The sequence below is a fragment of the Gopherus flavomarginatus genome, chromosome 3 (genome assembly GCF_025201925.1).
Source record: "Gopherus flavomarginatus isolate rGopFla2 chromosome 3, rGopFla2.mat.asm, whole genome shotgun sequence".
Lineage (NCBI taxonomy): Eukaryota > Metazoa > Chordata > Testudines > Testudinidae > Gopherus > Gopherus flavomarginatus.
Window position 1 is genome coordinate 128613738 of NC_066619.1, and position 23932 is coordinate 128637669.

A 23932-nucleotide genomic window follows, 5' to 3' on the forward strand; every position below is an offset into this window, starting at 1 on the left:
TGCTCCGCTCAACACAAGTCAAAAGCCTTGAGCTCTCGGGGGACCCTGGGCTGCCCGACGTGAGACCAGCCTCCCCTCTTTCCTTGCCTCGGCGTTGCTACAAGGTAGGGCCCTTTCCCTGCTTCTTGGACGGGGAACGGTGCTGGCTAGTAGAGGGTGCCTTGCTACATACCGATGGAGCAGCGGCAGGAGCCGAGTCTGCCCAGCACACCAGAGTTGGGACCAACACCGATTCCATCAAGAGAGCACAGAGTCTAATGTCTCTTTCCTTCTTGGTCTGTGGCTTGAATGACCTGCAGATCTTACAACGTTCACTGATGTGAATCTCACCCAAACAGCGGAGACACTCAGTGTGCGGGTCACTCCTAGGCACAGAATGGCAACAGGAGTTGCACGACTTGAAGCCTGAGGTACAGGGCATGCCCCGAGCCCACTCTAACAACTGAAGAAACAATTCCACAAACAGTACTACTAAGGATGAGTAGAAAGGCTGCTGCAGCAGAGCTGGAGCACAAAGTTCCGACTACCTTCACTGGCAGCAAGAAGGAACTGAGGGTTGGGAGAGCGCACTCCAGGGGTCACCGCAGTGCTCTCCCGGTACAGGTACTGCTAAGGGAAAAACTTCTGGCACCAGCGCACGTGGCAAGCACGCACACCTATTGTGGAATACACATGAGCAATGACTCCAAGAACTACTCCATGCGACCACACAGGGGAAAAAACCACTTATACATACAATTAAGACCACATAAAATTAAGCATGTTCCTTCACACTACTCAAATAAGATTTTTAATTGGTGACCGTAACAAGGGTACAGGTGATCTTCTCTTGTTATATACATGAAGAAGTGAAGCTGTTTCAGATGACAATTTCTATTTTAAGTAAAAGTAGCCTTCACAATAATTTTGAATAGAGGTAGGTCGGTAGATTACACACTGGTTGGTGCTAGGAGTGGGTGATTGTGGCTGTGGTCAGGTAGGAAGGGGAAGGCTTCAGAGCCTGAAAGCCTGGCTGTTTTTGTAGGTTGTATTCTGAGCATGAGAGAGGATGTTTCAGAGCTGTGGAGAGGTTAGGTAGGAAGAGGAGAGAGAGGTGTGTAAGTGGGAACAGGGGTATTTCTGAGCAAAAAGGAGGTTCTGAGCTGGGGAACAGATAAGGAGTTGACAGGGCTGAATACCAAGGCAACACTCAATTGGGAATGTGGCTGTGAATGAACTGGTGGCACGTCCGTTGGGCTAGGACATGGTAGAGTAAGTACTAGATCAGGGGTTCTCAAATCGGGGGTTGGGACCCCTCAGGGGATCATGAGGCTATTACATGGGAGGTCGCAAGCTGTCAGCCTTCACCCAAACCCCACTTTGCCTCCAGCATTTATAATGATGTTAAATATATTAAAAAGTATTTTTAATTGATAAGAGGGGGGGGTCCTATTCAGAGGCTTGCTATGTGAAAGGGGTCACCAGTACAAAAGTTTGAGAAACCCTGTACTAGATTGTGTGAGGAGAAGATAGGATTGTTTATAGGGACGCTGCCCTTCATAATAATGTATCCTAGTTTTACAATCTGAAATGGAGGAGGTCAAAGGGAAGATGACGACCCCCATTTTCTTCCTACTTCTTCATTCACCTCTCTTTCCCCCCACCAAATGGCTTCCCAGTGATCCTAGTTTTTCCACTTTGGAAGCATGATCAACCTACAAGGAAGCATAGCAGCATGACCAGCAGTCCCTCCAGATTATGTTGGATACATGCTGACCCTATACTTTGGGTGAAATTCATCCTTGTGCGTAACAGCAACACAAGGGCTATGGACCCCTTAAGCTACATGGCTTAAAAAAAAGACTTCAGTGGTGGATAGGCCTGGCACTGGCCCTATGCACTGGGGTGAAATTCTCCATTTTCTCTTACACACATGATCAGATAAACATATAACACTAGTGGAAGTATGCCAAAGCTTACTTTAATAACAATCGTTTAAAACTGGATGTAGAAAAAGAGGAGTTAAGGTGTTAAACAAGCCATGTGGCTCATACTACTAGCCCAAGAACCAACAAGGCTGAAACCCCAGAGGATTACGCTGGGGAAGGAAAGAGGTAAGTGCTTCAACATTCATATTTTAACTTATTATTTTTATAAAATTATTTGCCTAGATACAGCTCAGATGAAAAAGCTATTTAAGTCCTACTTCAATAATCACATTTTACCTGAACAGTGGTTTGTTCAGTTCTCTCTAAGAACAAGATTACAAAGAAAAGCTTTGCTTCTAAAAAATTAGCTTCATACACTTGCTACAAGCTTATTGACAGTGTGATTTTCTCTTATGTTAAAATATTACCTCATTAAAAGAAGAAAGGTTAAGTTTTTTGGCAATGAACTTCTTTAGATGTAAGACTGTTGCTTGTGCTGAGCAGCGGATCCATTTTCGTTTCAATCCACGCAATTTGCTGCTATTGCATTCCAAGCAGATGCTTACCTTCAGGGAAAAGCAAACACAACCCAGGGTTGGTTAACAGGATTTCCTGCAATCCTGGTTATGTATTCTATAGGCAGCCTTCATTGGTCTAGCAAAATAAGGTCAAAACTTAAAAATTAAACATCTTTGCAGTCAAATGTTCACTGTAACTTCACTTAAAAGCAAAGAAGTGGTCGATCTATAATTTGTCATCTTACAGTTACACTTCACTTAACTCTTAAATGTCTCGATAGAAGTTATCAGAGGGGAGCCGTGTTAGTCTGGATCTGTAAAAGCAGCAGAGAGTCCTGTGGCACCTTATAGACTAACAGACATATTGAAGCATGAGCTTTCATGGGCGAATACCCACTTCGTCAGATGCATGTAGTGGAAATTAATAGATAGAAGTGGATAGAAGTTGACAGCCGCCAATCTGTACATTTTAGAGGTCATTCTGACTAATTCAAAAGCAGTCAAGGTCAAACCACAAACCAAAAGTGTACACACTGTAACAAGTGTACAGTGTGAAAACCACCTTCATTTTTTCAATGACTGTTTACAGTGTCATCTTTATACAACTTTAAGGCCATGTTAACGTACACTCGGATTATATGCATGGTTTAAAAAGGATTATCAACTTGAAAGTTATTTTATCTGAGATTTAAAGGTGTTACAAGAAAACAGAAAAAAATCAAAAGAAAGCTAGTAAAACATCAAAAGATTTTTGCTCAAATTACTGATAGGTTAGGCTATAATTTTTTCATGGAAATTTTAATAAATGTCATGACAGAGATGCAGGGGAAAAAAAGCATATGTCACAGAAATGGGGGAAAGCAGATGGCCCACGGGGACGTGGGGTGGCTTGGACAGCAAGCTCTCTCCAGACTCACCCCACAGTGGCAGCTCCTATCCCACAAGGCTAGGCCAAGTTTGTTGGTCCGGGCATTGTGACCTGGCCCACGTGCTCACAGCACCACTCAGATTTGGCACGTCCACCCCGTCACCGTCTACATGGGGTGGACGCACCAAGCCTGAGTGGTCCCACAACCATGTAGGCCAGATTGCAATATTTGGAAGGGAAGGAAGCCGCTTCTGCAGGGGTAACTAACTTTATTCAAATATACGATTACCATGAACACTGACAGCTGTCCCAAAATCACAGCCTTACTAACAGGCACTAAATCATAACAAGGTACTTTTATATTATAGTTTAAATTTTTAACTAATCCTAACCTGAGACTGAAGAACACTGCACTGTGGGAAACATGAAAAGCAACGCAGGGGGCAATCTTCATGACTTTCAGGAGCAGAGAAGGTTTTGCCATAGATGGTGCATGGCAACAGAGCTCCACTTAGCAAAGTGCCATCAGCCAACCCCCCCCCCCCCCCCAAAAAAAATATCTTAGTCGTTTGTCACCAAATCCCACCACATTAGGCAATTTATCAGGGTTCCCATCCCAAATCAGTAGGGCCCTATCAAATTCACAGCCAAGAAAAATGCATCATAGACCATGAAATCTGGTCGAGTGTGCTTTTATCCTATACTTATACAGATTTCACAGGGGAGACCAACATTTCTCAGATTGGGGGTCCTGACCCAAAAGGGAGTCGCAGAAGGGGTCACAGGGTTATTGGGGGGGGCGGGTTGCAGTATTGCCACCCTTATTTCTGCACTGCCTTCAGAGTTCGATGGCGAGAGAGTGCAGCTGTTGGCCAGGTGCCAAGCTCTGAAGGCAGCGCCTTGCCAGCAGCAGCACAGAAGTAAGGGTGGCAATACCATACCACGCCATCCTTACCCCTGCGCTGCTGCTGGTGGCAGCTCTGCCTTCAGCGCTGGGCTCCCGGCCAGCAGCCACCGCTCTCCAGTTGCCCACCTATGAAGGCAGCATTGCTGCTGGGTAAGAGTAGCAGTACCACAAAGACACACCCCCACAATGACCTTGCAACCCCTCCCCTCCTTTTTGGGAAAGGACCCCTAAAATTACAACACCTTAAAATTTCAGGTGTAAATAGCTGAAATCATGAAATTAACAGTTTATAAAATCCTTTGACTGTGAAATTGACCAAAACGGACCTGAATTTGGTAGGGCCCTACAAATGAGCCTCAGGCTTCACATATTCCTGCATGAAGTTATTAATGCTCACCAGGGACTGGCAAAGCTTACCGAGGTTCATGGTGCTGGGCCCTATATGAACCTCCTAAGGTTTGCCGGGGAGTTGGCTGTGGGTCAGAAGAGGTACAGTGTCTCCTCATGCAGTCCTGAGCAGGTGTACAGGAAGGGGAAACCCGCCCTGAAATTCTCTCACAAAGCCCTCTTGCAACCTCCAAACTTGAGGTATGCAGGAGAGGGTAACTCTCCATCTTCTCATTAGGCTTTTGTCATAAATAGATGGTTAAGGGTTAATGTCTCTTTTACCTGTAAAGGGTTAAGAAACTCAGTAAACCTGGCTGACACCTGACCAGAGGACCAAGAGGGGGACAAGATACTTTCAAATCTTGGTGGAGGGAAGTCTTTGTTTGTGCTTTTTGTTTGGTTCATTGTTCGCTCTCGGGACTGAGAGGAACGGGACATCATTCCAGGTTCTCCAATCTTTCTGAATCAGTCTTTCATGTTTCAAAATAGTAAGTAATAGCCAAGCAAGGCGAATTAGTCTGGTAAATGTGTCTTTTTGCTGAAAGGATTTTTACCTCTGTTTGCCATAACTTTGAATTTCAGGCTGGGGGGGGGGGGGAGGGAGAGGGAGTCCCTCTAGTTTATATGAATCTGAGTACCCTATAAAGCATTTTCCATCCTGATTTTACAGAGATAATTTTTACCTTTTCTTTCTTTAATTAAAAGCTTTCTTTTTAAAGAACCTGATTGATTTTTCCTTGTTTTAGAATCCAAGGGATTGAGTCTAAACTCACCAGGGATTGGTGGGGGGAAAGGAGGAGGGATGGTTAATTCCTCTTTGTTTTAAGATCCAAGGAGTTTGGATCTGTGTAAGCCTCTCAAGGCAACCCAGGGAGGGGAGAGTCTGGGGGGAAAAGAAGGGGGATGGTTAATTTGTCCTTGTTTTAAGACCCAAGAGGTTTGGGTCTTGGGTTCCCTGGGGAAGGTTTTGGGGGAATAGAAGTGTGCCAGTGTTATAAACAGATAGCTAAGGGTTAATGTTCTTTTACCTGTAAAGGGGTAACACCAGTAACCTGAAACACCTGACCAAAGGACCAATCAGGAAACAAGACTTTTTCAAATCTGGGTGGAAGGAAGTTTGTGTGTGAGTTCTTTGTTCCTTGTCTTGTGTCTGTACCCTCTCGGCTCTGAGAGTAATCTTTTTGTCTCCTGGCTTTCTAATCTTCTGTTTCCAAGTTGTAAGAACAATAATAGCAAGACAATAGCTTTACATTGTTTTTCTTTTGTATTTACATGTGTGTAGTTGCTGAAATTTTAAATTGTATTCTTTTTGGATAAGGCTGGTTATTCATTTTTTTCTTTTAAGCAAATGACCCTGTATTTATCACCTTAATACAAAGAGACCATTTTTATGTCCTTTTTTTTCTTTTTATATAAAGCTTTCTTTTGAAGACCTGTTGAAGTTTTTCTTTAGTGGGGACTCCAGGGAATTGAGTCTGCAGCTCACCAGGGAATTGGTGGGAGGAAGAAGTCAGGGGGAAAATCTCTTTGTGTTAGATTTACTAAGCCTAACTTTGCATACCTTCTGGGTGAGGGGGGAAAAGAGATTAGCTCTCTCGGTACTTGTGTTTCCAGGACTGGAAACAGGGAGGGTGGAATCCCTCTGATTAGATTCACGGAGCTCGCTTCTGTATATCTCTCCAGGAACCCAGGGAGGGAACACCTGGAGGGGAGGAGGGGAAAGGGAAACAGTTTATTCCCCTTTGTTGTGAGACTCAAGAAATCTGAGTCTTGGGGTCCCCCAGGGAAGGTTTTGGGGAGACCACAGTGAGTTAGGTACTGTATAAATCCCTGGCTGGTGGCAGCATTATCAGGTCCAAGCTGGTAACTAAGCTTGGAGGTTTTCATGCTAACACCCATATTTTGAGTGCTAAGGTCCAGATCTGGGAAAAAATGTTATGACATGGTGGCACAGCGGTGTGAATAGATAGAAGAATCCAGAAGCCAGTAGAAATATTATTTTCTTTTTCTCTGCTAGGGCTTTTAAGCAGAGAGAAACAGTTTGGTTTTAAAAGGAACCAGAGAGCATTTTTTTTCTGCTCTCTCTTGCAGTTTTTGGCTTGCCTATTAAGCAAGGAACCATTAAGGAACTATTAAGGGTCTTTTCTGAAACAATAGCACTCCCACTGAGAGTCAAGTATCCAGCACAATACACATGCAAACAAAGTGGTTTTTCTGGTTTACTTTACATTTAAAAGATTAGCTAGAGGAAGAAAGAGAAAAAGGCACTGTTGCTAGGCAGACCCCAGGAGACAACAGAGCCAGTAGTTCAGACAAAAAACACCGGAAGGCACCCCAACACAAGAAAACAGGAACCATGCCTTCCAAGACAAAAATGGAGGCCGAGGTACAAATCAAAGATGCAGAGCACAAGCGAGATATGGAAAAAAAATACAGGAACTAGAAATAAAACAAAAAGAGATGGAGCTAAGGGAAAGAGAAAAAGAGGCTACCCACAGAAGAAAGTTGGAACTCCTGAGGGAAACCCACCGGCAGGCCCTGGAATTAGAAAAGGCTAAGCAACATGCTCCAGCCAATCCTAACAACCCTTCGCCAATTATGGTTCCACATCCCAAGAAATTTCCCACCTACAAGGCAGGTGATGGCACCGAGGCCTTCTTGGAAAATTTTGAAAGAGCCTGTCTTGGGTACAGCATCTCTGAAGACCAGTACATGGTAGAATTGAGGCCACAGCTCAGTGGACCTTAAGCAGAGGTGGCAGCTGAAATGCCTAAGAAGAAAATGAACGACTATAAACTTTTTCAAACCAAGGCCAGATACAGAATGGGGATAACCCCGGATCATACCCATCGGCGTTTCAGAACCCAAAAGTGGAAACCAGATGTGTCATTTCCCAAACACGCCTACTACGTTGGAAAGAATTATGAGGCCTGGACATCAGGACACAATGTTAAATCCTTGGACGAACTTCACCTCCTCATTCAAATGGAACAGTTCTTGGACGGTGTTCCTGAGGACATAACACGGTACATACAAGATGGAAAACCCAAAAATCTCACCGAGGCGAGGGAGATTGGAGCCAGATGGATGGAAGTGGCAGAAAGCAAGAAAGCTACTGTCAAGCGGAGCGAATACCGCACAGGGCACACCGACAATAAACCCTACAACCGAGGGCAACCAAAGACCCCACCTACAACCCAAGGAAAGCCACAGACACCCTATTCTTCCACCTCACCAGTCTCCAGTAACCCACCTTGACCCAGTGACCAGCCAGCTGGAAGATGCTTTAAGTGTAATGAACTGGGACATATAAAGGCCAACTGCCCAAAAAACCCCAACCGGGTGCAAGTCATTACACCACCATCACCCAAAAGATCCCCAGGCCCAGATGCCTCTCAAATACCCTTGGAGCGAAGGGAAAATTTGAGAGCGGGTGGAAAGAAGGTTACCGTGTGGAGAGACAAGGAGGCACAAGTGTCAGCTATCCACCAATCCTTCGTCGACCCCAAATTCATCAACCCACAGGCCCAAGTGACCATTTACTCCTTTATGTCACAAGCTGTAGACTTGCCTACAGCTGAACTGCCTGTCCAGTACAAAGGCTGGTCAGGAAGGTGGACTTCTGCAGTCTATGACAATTATTCCATCCCCATGCTACTGGGGGAAGACTTGGCCAACCAGGAGAAGCGGGCCAAGAGAGTGGGAATGGTTACATGCAGCCAAACCAGGCAAGCTTCCAGACCCATTCCTGTTCCTGAGCCGTCCACAGACGCCCCGTCTGTGTTACCAGAGACCCAGACAGAGGTAGTGGACCCGGATTCGATTCCAACCACTGAAACAGCCACAGCACCTGCAGTCCCAGGCCCGGAACTGGAACAGCAACCAGCACCAGCAATTGCAACCACATCTTCAAACTCAACGCCAGAGGGTGCCAGCGAGCCAAAACTGGCAGAAGCAACAGACAGCCATACCCAAAAGGCTCAGCCAGAGCCTGAAATACCCTCAGGTGCACCAGCGGAGAGCGGTTCACCAGCAACGGAAACAACCCCATCACCTACATCGCTTCCAGAGGGACCAAGCCCAAGCCCACAGTCTGAGGAAGAACTGGTGACCCCAGCCTCAAGGGAACAGTTCCAGACTGAGCAGGAAGCAAATGACAGCCTTCAAAAAGCTTGGGCGGCAGCACGGAGCACCCCACCGCCTCTCAGCTCTTCTCACCGATCCCAGTTTGTTATAGACCAAGGACTTTTATACAAGGAGATTCTTTCTGGTGGACACCGGGAAGAATGGCAGCAGCAAAAACAGCTGGTGGTTCCAACTAACTACTGGGGGAAGCTCTTAAGCTTAGCCCATGATCATCCCAGTGGCCATGCTGGGGTGAACAGAACCAAAGACAGATTGGGGAAGTCTTTCCACTGGGAGGGAATGGGCAAGGACGTTGCCAAGTAAGTCCGGTCTTGTGAGGTATGCCAAAGAGTGGGAAAGCCCCAAGACCAGGTCAAGGCCCCTCTCCAGCCACTCCCCATAACTGAGGTCCCATTTCAGCGAGTAGCTGTGGATATTCTGGGTCCTTTCCCAAAAAAGACGCCAAGAGGAAAGCAGTACGCACTGACTTTCGTGGACTTTGCTACCCGATGGCCGGAAGCAGTAGCTCTAGGCAACACCAGGGCTAACGCTGTGTGTCAGGCCCTAACAGACATTTTTGCCAGGGTAGGTTGGCCCTCCGACATCCTTACAGATTCAGGATCTAATTTCCTGGCAGGGACCATGCAAAAACTGTGGGAAACTCATGGGGTGAACCACTTGGTTGCCACCCCGTACCACCATCAAACCAACGGCCTGGTGGAAAGGTTTAATGGAACTTTTGGGGCCATGTTACGTAAATTTGTCAATGAACACTCCAATAATTGGGACCTAGTGCTGCAGCAGTTGCTGTTTGCCTACAGGGTTGTACCACATCCCAGTTTAGGGTTTTCACCATTTGAACTTGTGTATGGTCACGAGGTTAAGGGGCCATTACAGTTGGTGAAGCAGCAATGGGAGGGGTTTACGCCTTCTCCAGGGACTAACATTCTGGATTTTGTAAGCAACCTACAAAGCACCCTCCGACACTCTTTAGCCCTTGCTAAAGAAAACTTAAAGGATGCTCAGGAAGAGCAAAAGGCCTGGTATGACAAACCTACCAAAGAACATTCCTTCAAGGTAGGAGACCAGGTTATGGTCTTGAAGGCGCAACAGGCACATAAGATGGAAGAATCATGGGAAGGGCCATTCACGGTCCAAGAGCGCCTGGGAACTGTAAACTACCTCATAGCATTTCCCAATTCCTCACTAAAGCCCAGAGTGTACCATTTTAATTCTCTCAAGCCTTTCTATTCCAGAGACTTACAGTTTGTCAGTTTACAGTCCAGGGAGATGATGCTGAGTGGCCTAAAGGTGTCTACTACGAAGGGAAAAAAGACAGTGGCATGGAAGAGGTGAACCTCTCAACCACCCTGAAACGTTTGCAGCGGCGAGGAATCAAGAAGCTGTGCACTAGCTTCGCCCCATTGTTCTCAGCCACCCCAGGACGGACTGAACGGGCATACCACTCCATTGACACAGGTAATGCTCACCCAATTAGAACCCCACCCTACCGGTTGTCTCCTCATGCCCAAGCTGCTATACAACGGGGAGATCCAGAACATGCTACAGATGGGTATAATCCGCTCATCTACCAGTGCATGGGCATCTCCAGTGGTTCTGGTACCCAAACCAGATGGGGAAATACGCTTTTGCGTGGACTACCGTAAGCTAAATGCGGTAACTCGTCCGGACAACTATCCAATGCCACGCACCGATGAGCTATTGAAGAAGTTGGGACATGCCCAGTTCATCTCTACAATAGACTTAACCAAGGGGTACTGGCAAGTACCGCTAGATAAACCTGCCAAGGAAAGGTCAGCATTCGTCACCCATGCGGGGGTGTATGAATTCAATGTCCTTCCTTTCGGGCTTCGAAATGCACCCGCCACCTTCCAGAGGCTGGTAGATGGTCTACTAGCAGGACTGGGAGAATATGCAATTGTCTACCTCGATGATGTGGCCATTTTTTCAGACTCCTGGCCCGAACACCTACTACACCTGAAAAAGGTCTTTGAGTGCATCAGGCAGGCCGGACTAACTATTAAGGCCAAAAAGTGTCAAATAGGCCAAAACAGAGTGACTTACCTGGGGCACCAGGTGGGTCGAGGAGCCATAAACCCCCTACAGGCCAAAGTGTATGCTATCCAACTGTGGCCTGTCCCAAAGTCAAAAAATCCTTCTTAGGCTTGGCCGGGTACTACAGGCGATTTGTACCACACTACAGTCAAATCGCTGCCCCACTGACCGACCTAACCAAAAAGACCCAGCCAAATGCAGTTAAGTAAACTAATAAGTGTCCAAAGGCCTTTACCCAACTTAAGGCGACGCTCATGTCTGACCCTGTGCTCAGGGCCCCGGACTTTAACAAGCCATTCCTAGTAACCACGAATGCATCTAAGTGTGGTATAGAAGCAGTTCTCATGCAGAAAGCAACGAATCACAACTTCCATCCTGTCGTGTTTCTCAGCAAAAAAACTGTCTAAGAGAGAAAGTCACTGGTCAGTCAGTAAAAAGAAATGCTATGCCATTGTGTACGCCCTGGAAAAGCTATGCCCATATGTTTGGGAACGGCGGTTCCAGCTACAAACTGACCATGCTGCGCTAAAGTGGCTTCATACTGCCAAGGGGAACAACAAAAAACTTCTTAGTTGAAGTTTAGCTCTCCAAAATTTTGATTTTAAAATTCAGCACATTTCAGGAGCTTCTAACAAAGTAGCTGATGCTCTCTCCCGTAAAAGTTTCCCAAAATCCAGTAGTTAAAAAATGTTCTTAAAATGTACAAGTCTGTTAGTTATATACTTAGTGGTATATGTAAAGGTGCATGTGTTGTATTAATCTGTTTATTTTAAAGTTCTAGGAGGAAATAGCCGCCAGTAAGGTTCTCCACTGTCTGCAATTTGGGGGGCGTGTCAAACAGATAGCTAAGGGTTAATGTTCTTTTACCTGTAAAGGGGTAACACCAGTAACCTGAAACACCTAACCAAAGGACCAATCAGGAAACAAGACATTTTCAAATCTGGGTGGAGGGAAGTTTGTGTGTGAGTTCTTTGTCTTGTGTCTGTAAGACAATAGGTTTATATTGTTTTTCTTTTGTATTTACATGTGTGTAGTTGCTGGAATGTTTAAATTGTATTCTTTTTGGATAAGGCTGGTTATTCATTTTTTTCTTTTAAGCAAATGACCCTGTATTTGTCACCTTAATACACACAGACCATTTTTATGTCCTTTTCTTTCTTTTTATATAACGCTTTCTTTTTAAGACCTGTTGAAGTTTTTCTTTAGTGGGGACTCCAGGGAATTGAGTCTGCAGCTCACCAGGGAATTGGTGGGAGGAAGAAGTCAGGGGGAAAATCTCTTTGTGTTAGATTTACTAAGCCTCACTTTTCCCCCCTCACCCAGAGGGTATGCAAAGAGATTAGCTCTCTCGGTACTTGTGTTTCCAGGCCTGGAAACAGGGAGGGTGGAATCCCTCTGTTTAGATTCACGGAGCTTGCTTCTGTATATCTCTCCAGGAACTCCGGGAGGGAACACCTGGAGGGGAGGAGGGGAAAGGGAAATAATTTATTCCCCTTTGTTGTGAGACTCAAGAAATCTGAGTCTTGGGGTCCCCCAGGGAAGGTTCTGGGGAGACCACAGTGAGCTAGGCACTGTATAAATCCCTGGTTGGTGGCAGCGTTATGAGGTCCAAGCTGGTAACTAAGCTTGGAGGTTTTCATGCTAACACCCATATTTTGAATGCTAAGGTCCAGATCTGGGAAAAAATGTTATGACAGCCAGACACAGACTTCTGGCTGGTGGCAGCATACCAGATTTAAGCTAGTAATTAAGCTTAAATGTAATCATGCAGGTCCCTACTTCTTGAACCCTAAAGTTCAAAGTGGGGAAAAAACCCTGACAGCTTTGCACAGGAGAACTGACGAATAGAAAACCCCTCCCTTGTTGCTTCCTTTTGCCTCCCCAGGCCTGTCTCTGGAGCTTGCAGCAAGTCAAAGCAAGCTCAGCAGCTCCTGACAGTCTATTCAAAGCTCCTATTTAATGTATTAATAACCTTAAAATTAGACTAATCAACTAGCATCTCTTGTTTACACACACACACACACACACACGACTAGAAGCGTGGAGATCCTTTGCTTGGGACACTCTTGGCCACATGATAAAAGTATAGTTACAGACTGCTCCATGGACTCCCACTTAGCCTCCACTTTGCCCAGTAAAAAGCACTAAATTCCCACCCAACAGGGGTAGACGTGGGTAAGGTGTTTAATCATCTCCTACTGGCATCCTTCCAATTCTTCATAGCTTGGGAAAACACAAATGGGACTTGCAGTGTGCCACAAGGAGGATGACTGAGAGCAGCTTCAGACAGGGAGCGAGTGTTCCAAACCTAAAGGAGCCTTCAGAGAATGCTTTGCCAGCAGCCCTGTATCTGTGTGACATCCTCATTGAGAGGTCAAATTTCAAGAAAGTAGGTGCCAGGCCATTTATGTCTTTATAGGTAAAAGCCAACACCTCCAACTGTAGCCAGTACTTGGGGGACGGGAAGCCAGTGTAGATTTAAAAGCACGGTTTCCTGTGCTTTTTGGTGGGGGTGGGGGGAATTCCATAACAGATGAGTTACTTTATTCTACATGTTTTTTTTATCTGATGAGTGGTTTAAGCTATAGCCCCATGTAGAGCACATTGCATTAAATTTATTCTGGAGTTGACGAAGGTGCAGTTAACAACTACAATCGCCTGGCCATACGAAAGGTGAAAAAACTGACCTACTTTACTAATAGATGACAGTCCAGACAGATTGATAAAATGAACACTAGCCCACAACTGACAACTGAACACCCTCAGTGGAGGTGGTATCTCTGCCATTTTTTCTGGTTTTTCCTGACCAACATTACAACTCTAACTTCTATGGATTTTGCCTCAGCCATCTGGCTCTCATCCAAACAGCAGGCGAGGCAACCCATTGCTTTGCCTAGGTCAGGGGCTATGGAGCTGGTCCTATGACAGATATTTTGGTCCTGATCTTGAGCATAAAAAGATGTCATTAAGTTCTCTTCATTCCTTTCTGTTTTTGCTACAAAGCAGCAAAAATTCATCATCCATATTAAATATATTTTAAGGTGTTAGATAAAGTTCTAGATTTAAATTAATTTGCATTTTTATAGAGTAATTTTCTCAGCCACAGACCTCACATACCAGTTTTGAGGCACATTTTTTAATTCACTTCAGGCTAGAGGCCAATCACAATTGTAACTGCCACTGATCCTTAATAAGATTTTCTTGAAAAACAAATGCCACCCCTTCCCTACACATAAAGGCACTTGGTGCAACTTTAAACATTCTACTAAAAAGCACAGAAAAACAGTGCCTTGCTTCCATCCATTGATCAAAGTATGGATATAAAGATTATTCGTCCCTCATAGTACATAATGAAAATAAAGCTAAACGGCAACCTAAAACTCAAAAAACCTGGCTGATTTCAAAGTAAAAGTTGCCTGAAAGATATTCTACCTGTTCATCACTTCTGTGATAGTCATTATCTTCTTCCTGTTTTTCTTCTGATGTTTCTTTGTTTGAACTCTCATCAGCTTTAGTTTCACCTTAAATGAGAAAGGAAAGCATTATTAACATCTTGTAATTTCATGATTAACTGGAGGTAATCTCAATCGATAGTAACAAAAATCAAATCAAGAGAAAGCAAATGGGGTTTCATAAGTTTTTGAATGCATCACACTGGAGGTGAGCTCATTTTATAAAAATTAAGCTCCTTTTCAATCATCTTTAGTATTTGGTATTTTCTGAATGCATACTTTGCTACATGTAGATTCACGGGCCGTGCACCTATGTTTCAAGGGCCCTAATCCAAAACCCACTGAAGACAATGGAAAGACAGACACTGGGCATTAAATCAGGACATAAATGCACAGCTAAGTGAGAATGCATTTGTTGCTTTGAAGGACTTATAAGCTCTTGACAGTCACCATGTCCAAAAACATTTTTCTCCATTAAAAAAAAAGATAATCAATGCACCATTACTGCCCCAAGATTGTATTCAAAAGTCAGGAATTTCAAAAACTTCAGGTTGCCAAAGAAATGTCAACTCTGCCAAATATTATATATGCAGTAATTTCTATTCCTCTTCCTCTCAAAAGGAAGCATTATGGTATTACATTTATTAGTAAAATATAACTCCAGCCCTAACTGCTCAGTTCCTAGCATTAGAGTGCGATATCCCTAGCTTTATGCATTGATATGCTCTTCACTCAAATTTTAAGTAAACTCTTAAAAACTGTTGTGTGATACTATTTTTTTGGTCAGTAAAAACTATATTTAATGGGAAATTTGGGGGAGGAGGTTGAATTATGCATGCACAATCAATCTCTACTGACAAACGAAATTATGGCCCAAATCCCTGGATATAGCATGAGTGGAAAGCACAGATCAGGAATGTGACCTTTGCTCTCTATCAAATCTTGGGCTTGCTACTTTAAGTAACTGTCAACAGTCCCACAGGTCCATGGTGGCAACTGGGTACCAGCAGACCATAACCCAAACCATACTCAACTTTGCTAGCAGCCAGTATCACATTAGCACAGGAGCTCCTACACCAGCACTACTCCAAAAGATCCCCCATGATGGGGTGGTCTTCCTATGGCCAGTTAAGAAGGTTTAAGGGTAGGGGTGGTGTGATGCAAAGTGGCCTCACCACAGCCCAGGAGGTGAGCGTATAGTACTCCTGAGGAAGTTCTGCACCAAAAAATTAAAAATTCTGCAAGTTTTATTTGTCAAGGAATAAATGTGGAGGTTCCAGCATGGCATTGGGGAGCACAGGCCACTGGCTGCACAGAGGTGGGAAATTACCCTACAGCCTCCCTCCCCTGTCCCAGGACACTAAGTTGGCAGTGAGGCTGCATCTAACCTGACACAGCACAAGGGCTGGGCCTGCCTCAGAAACACTCCGGGGCCCTGCCTCTCCATGCCAAATGCACCAGGTGTAGGCAGGCAGGAACCAAGTGAGGAGAGGCTCAGTGTGCGGGGATCCAGGTGTGTGGGACAATCTGGGTGCAGACAGCTCAATGAGAAGTCCAGGTGCAGAGGGAATCTGGAAGCACAGAGGCTTGTTGGGGGTTTCCAGGAGTGAGCGGGCTTGTTGGGGTGGTCCAGGTGCAGGGGGTGGCTTAGGTACAGAGGTGGGGGTCTAGAGACAGAGGGTCTGGGTGCAGGGGGTCTCCAGATGTAGGGGCTGAGGTTCAGCAGGATAGGGTTCAGGTATGGAGAGATGTGGGGGGGGGAGGAGGTTCTGGGTGTATGGGGTGAGGCTTGACAGGAGAGGGCTGAGAATGGGTGGTCCAGATGCAGGAGGTTGGGTGGACAGAGGAGCAGCTCCCCAAACAGTGACCCCTTCCCCGCGGCGGAGGTGTGATGAGGGCAGGAAGCAAGGGAGGATGCTGAACTTCCTGCAGCCAGGGGAGGTTTCTGGGGGTGGGTCTCGCAGCTGATCCCAGTGCAGAGTAGGAGCCACCATGATGATTTGCCTCTCCACCAGCTGCTCCAGGTGCATGAAACTATGTGCCTGAGCTGTTAGGGAGGGGTGCATGACCACTCTTGCAACTTCCCTTTGCTTCCCTTGTCAGAAAGTCATTTTTCTGCAGGGAAGCAAAGAAATCTGTGAGGGACATGAATTCTGGGTGTGCATAGGACACAGAATTTCTCCAGGAGTAGTACAGCTTAACACCATTAGATGTTTAATGCAGTCACATTCACAATGTACAATACTCCATGAAACAATTTCTATAATTATGATTGGTGTTTAGAATAACCTTATCAGCATAATGGCATTTTTCTAAAGAAAGCAAACAAAAATAAAATTACCATTCCGATGCGAATCTAAATGTTGCTTAGCAGAGCATGTCTCCCCTTTGATGTCCCCTGGTACTTCCATGCCTAGTTTATGATAGAATTCTCTCTGCTTTCTCATTTCCGCTGTTTAAAAATTTAAACAGTTTCATTAATAAGTGCCAATGTAACATTTATAAAATTGTTTCAAACTCCTCCCACTTCCTTGTAGAAGACACTTTCCAGCAAAAAGAGTGCGAACACCACTATCCCTTCACTTTTGGCTGCCTCTCTGCTCCTCCTAATTACTGCTTTACCAAGCTACACCACATATTTTGTCATTCAGCCGTAGAATAACCAACTCATCTTCTGAGGCTGCTATTACATCATTTTTGTGATTTCAGATCATATGGAATTTAAAGCTACTCCATATTTTTCCATGTATCCTTCTACAAATCTCTCAGTTGAAGTACATGATACATGCCTGTTCAGTTACACATGTTAGAGATTCTGATTTTCCTTTTTTCTCCCTACTTCTAATTATTAGCCTGGAAGAATTTCATTTATATATAGTCTCTTTACTTAAGCTTGCATATTTAAAAGTGAGAGAATGTCCTCTTGACTTGACAACTTAGTTTCAATGAAAATTTTCCACCCTAAACATAAGAAAGGCAGTAAAACACTATTGAAAAAAATGAGAATGACCCAGTAGTTAGTACAGAATATTCCTTCAGCTCAAGACACCCATTATTGTCAAAATCTTACCGTTATGAGAAGAAGCACACAAATTAGAAGTTACCTGTTAGCAAGGCATTCTAACAAAAGGAAGAAAATTATGCTAAAACTAAACACTTGATCTGCATTAAATGCTTCACTTTTGACAACTTGGGAAAGCAGCAACCAAATGATTGAAAAAATGTAGAATTTAAAACAAAATGTGCATACAAAATATAATGCCAACACAAAAGGTTTTAATTTCCCTGAAACATCCTCAAATTTTCATTACTGGAACATTTTCCAGTACTGGGCGTTAGCATTACTTTTGTTGAACATTAACAGAAAGCACATATTTGAAGGATAAAGTAAAATCAGTGCTAGAATTTGAGTAACTGCAGAAATGCTTCCACTGTATATTTTTCACCACTATCTTTGTCTAAAAGCAGCAGACAGGTGAAAAACCTATGCTATCCCTTAAACATGCACTGTAGCTCTTTGTAAATCTAACATTTACAGCTAAAATAAGACATACCAAGACTTACCTTCTTGAAGGCCTGGCACAAGTTTGTAAACAATATCTTGCATTGTTCTGTCATGACTGGCAAAAAAACAAAACAATTAGAATTTGAAAACTTCCTATGTTTTAATCAATCATCTCTATTCTAAATGTCATCTCGCTTAAAGAGAAAGACTCCAAGATTAAATAGATTTTGCAAACAGGAATATTTTAAACATCACAGTAGATAATATTCAGATTTATAAATGGTATTTGAACATCATATGAGAAAATGATTTTAGTGGACAAAAGGGAGCAAGATGAGAAAGAAAGGCTGATAAAGCCCCAACAGTTGAGGTAGGAGACAACAAAATGACCCATGTGATGTGGAAGATGACATACTAGAATGTTAACAGGCTGTGTGAATTTTCTGAAGTCCACCCTTAACAGAACACAGAAGAACATGAATGATCCGTCTAGAGCAGAATGCGGACTTGTGCCAACTGCATCAAAGTACACATGTTGGTAATGCATATTTTACTATACCTTGACAGAATTTTGACCTAAGGCAGGCAATTTTTGGCTCAAGATGAGGAAAAATACACTTTAACACAGCCTTCCTATTCAGCACGGTATCAGCCAAAGGATATTACTGAAGGTTTGCAATGGTAAAAACATCTTTATGAATAACTGTACATTCCTCAAACATGTGGAACAATACTTAAATTTTCATTAGTTACAGTGCACTGCACCAGAGAATCTGGTCCCAGCTGTTTCTGATGCTATGCAGCTTGACTATCTAAATTACAGGGTCCCTACAGAGCCTAGAAGATTTTGTTTTCCTCCATACACAGCTGTTTCATGAAGTTACATACAACATTCTTTGCTGGTGGTAAATAGGTGAAATGATAACAACTTCAACAGAGATTTACCCATTTCCACAAGCAATGAATTTGCCCACATGGGATTAGACCAACACTTCTATATAAATAGATAGAGATAGACCATTTTGTTATGAGACTGCACAGAGACACTAGGAGACATGAACATCCCCATGTCCTTCAAGCCTGCATTTGGGGATGTCTGGAGGAACTATCCATAATATGCTCCTTTCCTAATGAAGAGCTAGAGAAAAGCATGCATAGGAAAAACATATAAATCAAGAAAACGGAGTTCAGCCCATACATTCGGCTGTTTATAAGCAGAGGCAGTAAATTGCTCTTAATCCAACCACTTCCATTCAAATTTAAGAGCAGCAATGAGCAGCTCTAGAAGCTGTGTTGTCCAGTGATTCTTAAGCAGAAAGGTAAGGTGGCCTGACACTAGGCACAGAGGAGGAAAAAAAGAAAAATTGGTTAAGACCCTAAACCTCTAGCCCTCAACCTCCTTGGAGAGGCTAATCTACTGATTTGCTTTCAACGGAAGTTCAAACAAAAAAAAAAAAAAAAAATCAAGAAAGGGCAATTCTATCTAGAAAAGTTACCATTTGAAAGTGCCAGAATATCACCAGACCTCTGAACCAATACCACCAAGTTCGAATATTAAGCAAAAACAGTGCAATAATTTAAAAAATACATCCATCCCAGCTGATATCTGGCATTAACATGGTACATTTTTCCAGGGTGAGCACTGGCTCTGACTCCAGAGCAGGAGTGTATGCTCCTAACAGAGGTCAGTTCTCAGTAGTACTCCACAACGGTGGAGACCACTTAAATCAGACAGAAACAGTAGTAGCAGAGTCAGTGGCAGTTCATTAATTACTTCAACCTTTTAAACAATATTTTAAGAGCTGGAGGAGGACAATTAGGTTTAAATGAACTAATGGAACACTAAAAGGTAGTTAAGTCTCTAACATGGATGTGAGGGGTCTATTTCCAGATTGCAAAAGCTTCACCAAGAACATTTCAATATAAATGAATCATAGTCAAGCAGTCAGTCAACCTACAGTAACCAACCCACAGCAGCAAGCAGGTATGAAAACTTAACTGCCTTCTCACTTCTGAATCATGAGAGGTGCTTAGGTTATCTATTTCCCAGCTGGACTGGGGTCTGTGGAGGGGAAGAAGTCACGCTATGGGTCTGCATAAAAAGTGATTAACATAATTAAGACTTATGCAAAACAATATCCTCCCTGTACACATTCCCTATTCCAAAAATCGTATATCTTCAACAGCAGCTTGAACAAAGGAACCGTTGTGATCATCTAGTCTGACTTCTGTATAACACAGGCCAGACAACGTTCCCAAAAATAATTCCTAGAGAATCTCTTAGAAAGAGATCGAATTTTGATTTAAAAAGTTACTTATGATGGAGAATCCTCCACGACCCTTGGCAAATTTTTTCCAGTGGTTACTCCTCTCACTGTTAAAAGTTTACACCTTATTTCCAGCCTGAATTTGTCTAGATTAAACTTCCAGCCACTGAATTATGTTAAGCCTTTCGTTGCTAGACTGAAGAGCTCATTACAAATATTTGTTCCCATACAGGTACTTATACACTGTAATCAAGTCCCCCCTTAACCTTCTCTTCGTTAAGCTAAATAGATAGACCGTCTTGAAATTAATCACTTTAAGCCAAGTTTTCTAATCCTTTAATCATTCTCATGCCTCTTCCCTGAGCTCTCTCCAATTTATCAACAGACACCAGAGCTCTGGATACAGGATTCCAGCAGCAGTGGCACCAGTGCCAAATCCAGAGGTAAAATAACCTCTCTGGGAAACTTGAGTTTCCTTTTTTTATGCATCCCACGACTGCAGTAATCCTTTTGGACAGTGTCACACAGGAGTTCATGTTCGACTGATTATTCACCAGGATCCCCCAATCTTTTTCGAGTCACTGCTTCCAGAATAGACTCCCCCATCCTGTAAGCACGGCCTACGTTCTCAGTTCCTAGAAGTACGCGGTTACACTAGCCATATTAAAAAGCACATTCTTGCTTGCACCCAGATCATCAAGTGATCCAGATCATTCTCAATCAGTGACCTGTCGTCTTCATTATTTACCACTCCCCCAATTTGTGTCATCAACTAGAAAATGGGGGGAAGGAAGGCAGGGGGTTGACTACACTCTTCAAAATCCACTGTTTTTTTTTTTTTTTTTTAAATACATATTCAAAGTAGTGCAACTAACAATTTCATCAAATACTTTGCTTGGAGGCAGGGCAGAAATGCACCTTAAAAGAAAGAGCTGGTGTGGATGCACTGCCCCGATCCAACTTACAGCGCTGCATTTTCAGCAGTGAAAGCTGCAATGGTACAGTTCTTTAGGGTTGAACAAGCCACGTGAGGAAATATCAGCAGCTGATTATCATGGTGACCGATGCCTTAGAAATATCTAAGTTGAGAGGAAACTGTAGGAGAAAAAGTAAGGGAAAGCACAACCTGCAAAAATATTATACAGCAGAGACACAAGAGAGGACAATACAGGCAGGATACCACAGCCATGCTAGGGCATGTTGTGAATGGACATTGAGTGGCTGTGAGGATAGGAGGAGGGCAGGTACAAATCCTTAAGCATTGGCTCCAACCAAAAAAGAGGTCAGGAGCTAGTGTCTAACCTTTCTGCTGCTTTACCTCTTTTGTGTGTAATTAGATTATCCTGCAAGTTAACAGTCACTCAGAAGACTAAACAATGACAATGCTGCCACCTTCAGATTTCAATCTTTGAATAGTACCTCAAGTAAAACATTAAAACCATAGTGCATCTGCCATAACAAAAAATACATTTGAACTACCAGTCGTGAATATAATGAAATATTAGATAAACATGTAATTCGCACAATCAGAAATAGATTCTATATAACCTATGAGAACCGGATACAGTCTAACCAGAAATTACTAAATCCAACTAAACTTCAGTAGAAATTGGTAAAAACTAGACAAAATATTTCGCTTGTTCTTAAATTTGACAAAACACATTAAGTTCAGTCTACCACTTTGCTTACACAGAACCATTATTTTAAGTGATCAGCTTGATCTGAAATTAAGTATTTAAGAAAGAACAGCAGGGAAGTAAGAAAATCTAGTAAAGAACTGTGCCATAATCTGAGATATCTACACATGACCTGCAGAGATTTTAATTATCTGTGATTTTCATTGTATGCAGCACACTTACCCAATATACTGTAGCGGATGGCTCTGATGTATAACAATTCTACATGTTGGACAGGTGTTATTTTCCTCCAAATACTTCACCAGGCAACTTCTACAGACTGCAAACACATTTATAATTAGGAAGAAAAAAAAACTATTAAAACAAGTTCATATTTGTGTTCTTGTGAATATTTTAAAAGAAATTAATTTACATACAAATAGTAACAGAACAACTCTCACACAATTCAGATTTCGTCCCTTAAATTTTATATAAATAAGTTTCTAATATACCACTGAATAACACACAATTTCCATTATCTTTCATGGGAGTTCTTAGAACAATGGTAGATTATAAACAACGTATGAAGGACATACTATGTTATTGTCCTATTCCTGAACAGGTAAAGCTTACTTCAGAACTATTAGAACACATAATACACAACCCAAAATACCATATGCTAGAAAGAAACTTTGAACTGTGGCTGTAAATGAAAGGAAATTGAGGCAAGGAAATAAACTTGAGGGCAAAGAAAATATTTCCTTCCGAGAAGTTGCTGTTTAGTGACCATGCAGCTCCTAGCTGAAAGGGCATTCAGGTGCTATTTCACCTCACAACAAACACAACGTACATCACAATAGAGCACTGAACAATAGTTTGATTTTGGACCTGTTTCAAAGTCTACATACATAATTCTGTTTATTTCATTTTACAGAAATTTACAAACAAACAATTTCACATTTTAACCAAATACTATTAGCCGTTTAAAGAAAATCATACAAAATTATTTACTTGGAAGTAACTGATTATAGAGACAAGATGGGTGAAACAGACAAGATTTTGACCTACACAGAGCTCTTCTTCTGGAATTTCATCAACAGAAGTTGGTCCAATAAAATATATTACTTCACCCACCTTGTCTCCCTAATATCCTAGGACCAACCCAAGTACAACACTGCAAACAGTAATTACTTATGTGATAAATAAATTCCAGCTAAAGATTTTTTTTCTCTAATGATTTTTGAGTTACTAAAATTTCTGTGTATATATAAAGTGGGAAATTTGGGTAAGCGAGCATCTTTCCAATAATTCAGGTTAATTCATTATTTTTACCCAACAGTGCTATAAGAGTTCCAAAGACTAAGTTACAGGGGTATACTTTCTGCAGTTAAACAGTGCCATCTACCTCTCAGACAAGTTGATGTATGTTTGAAGAATAATTACAAATCAAAAGCCAAAAGTCAGCAAAGCAAAGGTGTAATGTATGAATGTATTACACTATTTTCAGTCAGTACATTAAAGATAACATTGCTAGCAGCTGTTGTCAATGACTTAATCAGCAGGACAGCATTCTTATCCTGAACAATAAAACAAGTCTACTAGCACTGCTCACTGAAGCCCAGATCCTGCAGAGGAATCTGCTTCAGTGGGACTCTACACAGGGGAAGAGGTCCAGACTAGCAGAGTCAGCCCAAATCCTGCCCTCAATGAGTCAATGAAAGCAGAATCAAACCTATCGTTTATAGCTTTAAATTCAATTGTAAGGTTTTTTTCTTTAATAATTGGAGATATACCCATCTCCTAGAACTGGAAGGAACCTTGAAAGATCATTGAGTCCAGCCCCCTGCCTTCACTAGCAGAACCAAGTATTGATTTTTGCCCTAGATCCCTAAGTGGCCCCCTCAAGGATTGAACTACCAAGCCTGTGGTTAGCAGGCCAATGCTCAAACCACTGAGCTATCCCTCCCCCTAATTATTTTAAACTATAATTCAGAATGTTTATTTTAAAAAGCATCCACTAGAAAACAGCAGTCACTATCCATTGCAATATCCTGCACCACCTTTCTTATATTTTCATTCCTGCTGGCTTTTTTTTAATCTATCTTTCCTCATCTTTTATTATCCTTTTGAATGCTGAAGATAAAAATCTGTATTTGGAGCATAACTTTTCATGACACATTAAGACAGCTTTCAGGTGGGGAGGGATAGCTCAGTGGTTTGAGCATTGGCCTGCTAAACCCAGGGTTATATGAGTTCAATCCTTGAGGGGGCCATTTAGGGATACAGGGCAAAAATCTGTTTGAT

General features: G+C 42.8%; 1 protein-coding gene across 5 annotated transcripts in view; it reads right to left on the reverse strand.

Annotated features, from left to right (window-relative positions):
- The window catches only part of PCGF3 (polycomb group ring finger 3), a 107982-nt gene that overhangs the window by 15188 nt on the left and 68862 nt on the right, over window positions 1-23932 (reverse strand). For all 5 annotated transcript variants that reach the window (XM_050943228.1, XM_050943227.1, XM_050943226.1 and 2 more), the window contains 5 exons: window positions 21872-21968; window positions 17805-17860; window positions 16582-16692; window positions 14221-14309; window positions 2336-2473 (listed from right to left, as the gene is read on the reverse strand). In XM_050943228.1, the coding sequence (XP_050799185.1) occupies window positions 2336-2473; window positions 14221-14309; window positions 16582-16692; window positions 17805-17860; window positions 21872-21968 (491 nt within the window). The remainder of the gene's footprint in view (window positions 1-2335; window positions 2474-14220; window positions 14310-16581; window positions 16693-17804; window positions 17861-21871; window positions 21969-23932) is intronic.